Source organism: Canis lupus, chromosome 18 (assembly GCF_048164855.1).
Source record: "Canis lupus baileyi chromosome 18, mCanLup2.hap1, whole genome shotgun sequence".
NCBI lineage: Eukaryota > Metazoa > Chordata > Mammalia > Carnivora > Canidae > Canis > Canis lupus.
The window spans coordinates 23,228,722-23,237,660 of NC_132855.1; the positions used below are offsets into that span (position 1 = coordinate 23,228,722).

The following is an 8,939-nucleotide window of genomic DNA, read 5'->3' on the forward strand; positions in this document are numbered from 1 at the left end:
AATTATTCCAAATTAGCATGCCCCTGCATGATATTTCCAAATGCTTTTATTGTTATACACACACACACACACACACACACACACACACACAGAGCTGAGTCTTGATCATCATAAATCAACGTATCTTTATGTCTTCCATAGTCACTGCTTTAATATTGGTGAAACAAACTTTGAACCTGCTACTTGAGTGAGAGTGTGATATAATGAATAACTTAAAATAATTCTCACTATTGCAACAACAGATTTTTCATTGAGGAGCATAACATTTTTGAATGCTTGGTACTTTATTTAAACACACATATATACAAGGACGTCAAAGGGAAACTGCACAGTTGAGCACATTGGCTGCATGCATTGGGAGGATAGGCAGATTCTGGTTTTATAGGATGAAATTTGGGTTGAAAAATAGGCAAAGACCGTAGAGCAAGTTTCATTTCCCATCACCACATAGAAGGGTCATCCAGCCTGTCAAACATAAGAAGCAAAGCATGTAAGAGAAGTGTCCCAACTTCTTGGGAGGTTTTCAAAAGTGAGACATTCAGTTCTGAACCAAAAGATGATCAGAAACGGTTGAAAAGTCTCTTGTTGGCATTCTAAACAGAAGGTCATGTGCATTATCAGAGCGAAAGACAGTGGAATAATATGCAAAGACCCAGCTGAGTAACTTTCACTCATGTTCATGGGAGTCTCAGGCAAATCTCAGAGGGAGTATTTAAAAGGCTCTGTATTTATCAAAGGAGCTGAAGAACTCTGCAATATTTCTGAAGATCAAAACTGCGGGAATCACACAAAATGGTAACAAGGAAGTTAATGTTACTCAACTCTGAATATGCTTCTTTTGTTTTCCTGCAAGGCTTTTTATGTAGTTAGATGCGATTTTTATAAAGAACTCTTTTTAATAAAATAGTATTCACAGGCAACCTCAAGGCTCTCAACTTTTGCCTCCTCCAAACCGTACATAATTGAGACTGTCCATCAGGGTGCAATTAACACTATTTCATGCACCTACCATGGGACTTTAAGACACAAAACAAAGAGTAGCAGCAAGGTTGTTAAGTCTGGATGGTTCTTTTTCTTACCCGAAGTACGTAAGGTTTACCCTAAACTTTTTACCATGGTAAACTTCACACATCTGTCAATGAAAGCTTCAAGGCATCTATTGTTCGAATAATCAATAATAATCTTTATGGATTAAAATTAGGATTAAAAATCATCCTTATGAATTTTCCACCTGCTTCCCTTCCATTTGCTGTTTAAATCTGGTTGATACTTCCAGAGACAAGAGCACTGGGGTTTTACTCCAGTCCAAATTGTTGTTTCCTTCAGAGAAAACAAACCTGACAACTCTAGACCTGTACCTTTGCCCTGGCTGGCCATTTCACAAGACAACAGAGGGATGGTGGGAGGGGAAAGTAAGTGGCTCAGTAGGTCACCCCACTTGTTCTCCAAGGAGAACCTCTATGAAGAGTGACTCGACAGTCACACTGCCTGAGCAAGAGTTCTAGTGACCTCTTCTGGGGAACCTGGTTCTTGACATTGTCAAGCTCTGGGTTTAAGGCAGACAAGTTCCCACAGAAATGGATGAACTATGTGCCCTGTGATCTTCCTCAGGGGAGAGGCAGGAGGCATAGGAGAGAAGGGCCAGGAAGTTATGAAAATGGAGGAGAATCAGGTTGCTTTCCAGCAGCTCTCGTTGCTCATTGTCCAATGTTTCACACCAGCTGTTGGTAGGCACCTCTTCCCAAGACAAGTCCACATTCCAAGAAAGCCCCCAAGGTCACAGACAAGTTCCTAGGAATATTATGTCCTTAACATTCATTCCTTGAATGCAGTAAGTCATTATGTGATACTTAGCTTCAAATATGTCAAAAATGAAACAATAGATGCCCCTTTCACACCCCACCACCAAGATTTCATCTATGAAATGAGGAAGACTAGAGTAAGACCCATGAGTAACACTTGCAGGACATCTAGCTAGACACTCCAAATATTGTATGAAAATGAAAGATTCCCCTGGCTAACGATGGACTGTTGGTCATTTCAATGTAGAGATGAGGATTTAGTCTGTGTTCTCTCAATTCTAATCTGGTTAGAAAATCTGTATAGTCTTTTCTGATTTAAAATTTTCAAAGGAGCACCAAATAATCTAGGGTAAAAAAATAATACCCCACAGAAATTCAGAGGTTTACAAATTATTACATGAAAAGAAAGGCCCTAGGGACACCTGGGTGGCTCAGCGGTTAAGCGTCTGCCTTTCGCTCAGGGAGTGATCCTGGAGTCCCATATTGGGCTCCCTGCATGGAGCCTGCTTCTCCCTCTGCCTATGTCTCTGCCTCTCTCTCTCTTTCTCTGTGTCTCTCATGAATAAAAAAATAAAATCTTTAAAAAAAAAAAAAGAAAGAAAGAAAAAGAAAATTAAGGCCCTCACTGCCCTGCTCCATCTCCATTTCTGCCCAAATGCTACCTGGTCTGGAAGACCCATTCCAATCTCCCCACCCCCCAACTCCCTCTACCCCCTGCCACTAGGCAGCCCTCTGCAATTTCCCTCTCTTGTGGCATCCATCCTGAGCTCTGCAACAATGTCCCCACACAAGCCTTTCATACCTAGTTCTGGGAACGTTTTCTGTGCTTTCTCTCATCAAGAGGTCTGAAATCAGTGTTTCAGGGCTAGATCGTTTTCCATACCTAAAAAAAAAAAAAAAAAAAAAGAAAGAAAGAAAGAAAGAAAGAAAATCTTTAAAGCAAATTTGAAATAGTCATAAAAAGAAAAATATTTAGAAAAAAGGAAGATAGTGTCCCACGTAGTTGATCATCTGCTAACACGTAATCTAGGTGTATGAAGCAGACTTTATCAGAAATATGATTTCAAATTATATATAATTTTGCTTAAATAACAATGTAGCAGATTATTTGAACCAATCAAAATTCCTAGTCAAATCCTTGCCTTTTCATACTACCACAAACAATACATAGACTTTTATAACTAAGTGACAGGAAATAAAAATGCATCACAGTATGATTTTTAAATGTTTCCATAATTAGTTAATTGGCTATAGTTCTGATGATATACAGCAGTTTAAGCCTCAACAAAGAGACCAGATGATATTTTGGAAATAGCCCTAGGGAAAAAAATCAGCAGACAGCAGCTCCAGACCCACCTGTGTCTTCGAATCTCAGTTTTCTCATTTGTAAAAATAAAATCATAACTCATGCTTAAATTGGAGTCTTTGTGGAAATCCAATGTGAGTCACAATGTTTTCAAAGCGACAGAGTAAAACACAAATGCAAGTTATTACTAGTGAAATGCACCCATTCTTACAGAAAGTAACAACCCTTGGTCCTATGTTTTCCATATTCATTTAGGGTACCAAAAGCTAACAGCCTTCTCTCATGCTGTGATTTTAATCTGCCCTGTGAATATAAGGGAATCTCATGGATCCCTGGAAAGACCATGGAATCTTAATGGTCTTTTTTCTCCTGCAGCCGGATGTGGATAGGACTATATGCAAGGGTGAATGCAAGGGTGGTATATGCTACTTGCTCCAGGTAAATAAGTACACTGGTCTTTCTCGGTTTCTTTCTCTCTCTCTCTGTCTCTATCTTTCTGCTGAAGTGTCTGACAAGTCTCTAGGAAGTTATATTTTTCCCTTTCTCAGAAAAGGCTTGCATACCAGAAGCCACACTGTTCACAAATGAAAAACTAGCCTGGATTGTACGTGTAGTTACCACATACAGCAAAACAAAGCTATCAGAAGGTACACCTCCAACTGCCTATCGAGTATGATTAAACTTAAATTTGGGGGGAAGATTTCCTATTATTGCTCCTTTGCTGGGACTTAAGGAAGCAAAAACAAACTGCGCCCCCCATCATTTGTAAGATTTCCTCAAGATCTTCTGGAGTTGTGGTACCAAACCCTTAGTCTAAACTGCTGCTTATACCTATTTATTGTATCCATCAGTTGATTTTATTCACCTTAAAACTCTTGAAGAGCCTTAACTCATTATCTCCACCATGCTCCTGTGAACAGAGCTAGCTACTATTTTCTCCAGTTTACTGGAGAAATTTAGAATAGCAGGATCTGTGGTCATAGAGTGGCACCCAGGACAACATTGTTCACTATTCTTCTTCTCTACTTACTTCTGGATTATCCTTCTTCCCCACTAGGCTTTAACTGTCAAAGATAAAGTCTCCAGGGAAAAAATTCTCAAAGCTGGCTTCACATTAGTATCAGCTGGGAAGCTTTTAAAACCCAGGTCCCCCCACCCTACCCCAAGGTTCTGATTGAATGGGTCAGGGCTGTAGTCCAGCACTAATATATTTTAAAAGTTCCCCAGGTGATTCCAGTGTGTGACCAGGATGGAGAAAGATTAACCTAGGGCTGAGTTTCTCCACCTTGGCACCACATATGACACTTTAGGCTAGAAAATTCTTTGTTACAGAGGCCGGCCTAGGCATTGCAGGATGTTTAGAGCATAAGGTGAGTACCAGTCGAGAACCACTGATTTAGGAAACTGTAAAAGCCACGTGGTAGATCCACGCTCTAGAAGAAATGATGCAACTTTCAGAAGCAACAGACTGGGAACATACAGCTTAAAAACGTGGACTGAGGGATGCCTGGGTGGCTCAGCAATTGAGCGTCTGCCTTTAGCTCAGGGCATGATCCCAGAGTCCTGAGATAGAATCCCACATCGGGCTCCCCTCTAGGAGCCTGCTTCTCTCTCTGCCTATGTCTCTGCCTCTCTGTCTCTCATAAATAAATAAAATCTTTAAAAAAAAATGGACTGAGTAGAAAAAGAGAGCAAAGAGAATGATATCAGACCACCATTTGTGCCAAATGAAAACATATGTTCACAAATGACACCATAACTTTTAAATACAACCATGTGCATATGATTGGGTGTGTGAGATGATAAGGCAATGAGAGTACGGAATGGAGACAATGGGTGCCAATGATAAGCCTCTGGTGAATTCTAAGAAGGAATTTATGTGAAAATGAGGCAGGAAACTCTGGTTCAGAATCAACACATTCCCACCTATCCTGAATCTCTTCCCCTGAAACTCAAGCCCCTTTCCCTTTTTTTTTTCCTCATCAAAGATACTGGAGATCACACTGGATGCTGATGGGAGTGACCACGTCCGAGGAAAATCAGTGGGAGTGCTCCAATTTCATCACCCCTAAAAAGAAAAGCCTTCATAAAATGTTCTTAGATTCATGACCTGTAAAATGGAGATAATTATGCCCACTTCAAGGCTTTGAGGTAAAGACAAAATGAACGCCTAGGGAAACATTTTGAAATGCTAATGCTTTATACAATGATAAAGCTTTATAGCAATCTACTGGGTTATAACCGACAAACTAACCAACAGCATTTTTCCTACATAAACGACAATATTTTTTTTTTATTTGAACAAGTTCTTTTATCTGCTCTATATGACAGCATAAGCAAGAATTTGAAGCAATTAACTTTCTGAGAAGTCTACTTGGATATAAAACATTATTGCCTTTTTGCTCATTAAAATGAACAGACTTCCAGGTTTACAAATCAATACTATTTAATTCAGCATTTTATGTATTTCTGATTCTCTGTAAACAGAGACTTTTTCAAAAGCTTTTTAGGATGTCATACCCCTTTTTGATGAAACAGGAAAAAAAACTTATTTAAGAAATGTAAATTCTCCCCATTTTGAATCGTTCCCAACTATTCCCTGACTTACAAATAGTAAAAAGTGTGGTAAAAGCAAAAACAAACAATAACACTTTACAAAACGTAATTTAGACATTTTTAACATTAATGTTTTTAAAGGGCTCTCCTTTCTTAGCCTATTAAGGTAACTTGATCCCAGTAATTAAGACATTAAATGACTTAAAACTAAGATAGAACTAAGATAAACCAATTGGAAACAAATTTTAAATTCTATATTACAGTTTGGATGTGATTTTTTTTTGCATAAATATTTGATGTTGAGAGTGAAAACATGGCATTCAATTTTAGTTTTCTGAGGGCTCAGAATAAAGTTTACAATTTTTCAAATTCCATGTAATCCCTGGGTTTATCCCAGAGTGACTAGTTTCTTCTTAACAAACCACTAAGTGGGCACTTCCTTCTCAAAACTCAACCCGCCAGAAGATGGGGAAAGTCTATACTTTAGATCAACTGTTTTCATGCTAAGTCTCAATTATCTCCAGGATTTTAAAGTAAAGGGCTGAGACTGAAGAAACAAACAAACAAAAGAAAACAAAACACTGCACAGAAGAAAAGAGCTCTGTTTGTCTTTTCTTAAATATTGTCATTCAATTTGTTCTGGGCAGCTTGGAAAATCTGGCAATGTCTTTGGCAACCCAGCTGTTTGCTGGTTGGTGGTGGTGATTGCAGCTCCTAGACACTCCGCTCACCCTTCTCCCTACAGCACTTCTCTGGGGCACTCCTGACCAAGTTTAGGGGGTCCTTTCCCATCCAGATTTCCAAACAGTCCCCCCAACTGCTCTAAGAACAACAACAACAACAACAACAAAAAAGAGCAGGGAGTGAGGGGGGCAAGATCGCCAGCCACACAGCCTAGGGAACCTAAATCTGGGGGGTCACGATTTTGTAACTATGGTCGCAGAGGGAAAGCGTTCAGGGCTCTGGGCAATTGTTCACGGAGAACTGAGTACGTGCCTGATACCGTGCTGCCCAGGGGTCCAAGCAAGAAAAAAAAAAAAAAAAACCCTGGTCCCTGTCCTTTGACATCCCCGGGATCTCGGGTTTGGGGCCAGGGCGCTCCGGGCGTCGGTCCCCAGGAGCCCACCCACCTCTGCCTGGTGATGAGGTTGATGTAGTGTCGCAGCGCTGAATAGTATCTGGCCATGTCCTCCGCCGGCGCGTCCTCCCCGGGGTTGTCCGGCTTGGAGGGGTACGCCTCGGCCAGCGCGCCCAGGCACACGAGCAGCGACAGGGCGAGGGTCAGTCCGGAGGGCCCCAGGCGCTTGCTACCCAGCATCTGCGGGCACAGGGGGCGCAGCGGGGAAGAGCGGGGCTGGGGGACGCACGCCTGGACCCTCCCGCCCGGGTGTCCCTCGACGCCCCCTCCCCGCGGCCACTCGCGCCCCCCGGCCCGCGCTCGGCCCAGTCCCCAGGGGCAGCGGAGAGCCCTGCGCTGAGGGCGACACCCGCCCGCTGCCCCCGAGAGGTCCGCGCGGATTCCGTGCAAGTCGGGGGCCGCAGGGGCCGCGCGCAACCAGGGGCGCCGGGTCAGACACTTTAAAGACAGACGGAGCAGTTCCCCCCGGTGGGGTCGGGGTCCTGGCGCTTTCCCACCCTCTTTCCCAAACTCCTGTCGGAGGAGAAAAGTTTCTTCTCGCGGTCTGTCTTGCTGCGAGAGAGACCGTCCTGGCTGAGATTCCTTTGGGGGTGACAATTTGGGGGAGCGAGGCGAGAATTGCTCTCCCGGCAGTCAATCTCGGGATCCCAAGGATCCGGGAGGAGGCAGGGGGCTTCCGAACCCCGGGGATGCTTCGCTCGGGGCGGGGGGGGGGGCGGGGGCGCAGCCCGGGAAGCCTCCTTCCGGGCGGCCAGCCCCGAGGAAAGTGCGAGCTGCCCGGGGGCTGGGGGTCGTGTCCCCCTCCAAATGCTCCAAAAGGTAGCCCCGAGGGACCGCGCGTGAAGCGCAGTCGGAAAGGACCAGAAGGAGCAAGCGGAGTTCGGCCTCCGGGAGCTGCCGCCGCGCGTCGGGGCCCGAGAGGACGGAGCGCGGCGCGCAGGGGCGGGGAAGCGGGGCGCGACCCCGGAGCTCCCCGAGGGCGAGCCGGCGCCGTGTCCCCGCGGCTGGCGCCCCCAGGGGAGCGGGTCCGGCACTCACGGTGGCGGGCGTGGCCGGGCGGCGAGGGCTGTGCGGTCCCGGGGCGCCTGTCCGAGGGGTGAGCGCCGGCGGACGCGGTGCGGAGAGCGGGGCGCAACAGGGCTTTTATGGCGCTCCCTCGCGGCGGCAGGAGGGGCCTCGGGCGATCACGTTCGGTGACTCCCACCCGCCGCTTCCCGCCCCCGACTGGCGGGGGCGGCGGGGAGGGGGGCCGAGGCCGCAGTCGCGCGAGCCGCCGCTTCTGGAGCCGCCCCCCGCCCCCCCCCCCCGCTCCTCCACCCCCGCCCTGCAGGGGGCCCCGGGCAGGCGAGAGCGGGCGCTCGTCACCCCCCGTCCAGTCCCGCTGGAGATGGGAGCAGCCCAGACCCTGTGTGTCGCCCGTCACCGGGACCTCCGACCGGCTGGGCGCTAGGGTGGGGGACGCGCCGCCTCCAGCGGTGGAGCATCCCCGGGACGCCCGCCGCAGCGACGCGGGGCACCAGCCCGCAGCCGGGACCCCTCCGTGCACCGATCTCCCTGCGCGGAACCTGGCGCGGGGCGCCTGTCCCAGGGCGAATGGCCCCCTCCGCCCCTCGGGGTCTTAGAATGGGATCCTGTGGCTTCGGGCCCTGCCCCCGCTTTCTTTGCGAGTGGACCAGCCCACCCCAAGTACTCGCCCCAACGCGGGGACTCCGGCTCCATCAGGGCTGAAAGGGTGGCGCTTGCAAAGTCTTCAGAAACGGGACGCGGTAACCCCACCTGCCCGCGCTGCCGGCAAGGAGCGGCGCTTCCACGGCCTGCAGACCCGCCGACGCGCCGTCCAGGGCAAGGCGCAGCCAAAGCTACCGGGTAGTTCAAGGGACGGGAATTTCTCCTTTATTTGTTAGCCCCGGGATAGTTACAGATATGTTCATTAACGTGGATTGAGAGTGTGGGTTCTGATTGAAATGAAACAGGTAAAAGAAAAAAAATCATTTATTGGCATGAATATGAAAGATTCAATAAACCATTTTTTTTTTTTTACAGGAACAGGATTTTGATTCTTAAAAGTTACCTGAATATTCCTAGAACTCCAACTCTCTCTAAAAATAATGGCACGTCAGGAGATTAAAGTGTTAAG

General features: G+C 46.8%; 1 protein-coding gene across 1 annotated transcript; it reads right to left on the reverse strand.

The window, feature by feature from the left end:
- Nucleotides 1-265: 265 nt before the first annotated feature.
- Nucleotides 266-7,981, reverse strand: NPY (neuropeptide Y). The gene is made up of 4 exons (XM_072784757.1): nt 7,841-7,981; nt 6,795-6,982; nt 2,605-2,685; nt 266-465 (listed from the first exon to the last, which is right to left on the reverse strand). The coding sequence occupies exons 2-4, from the start codon at nt 6,980-6,982 to the stop codon at nt 441-443; spliced, it is 294 nt and encodes a 97-aa protein (XP_072640858.1). The 5' UTR covers nt 7,841-7,981; the 3' UTR covers nt 266-440.
- Nucleotides 7,982-8,939: the final 958 nt, after the last annotated feature.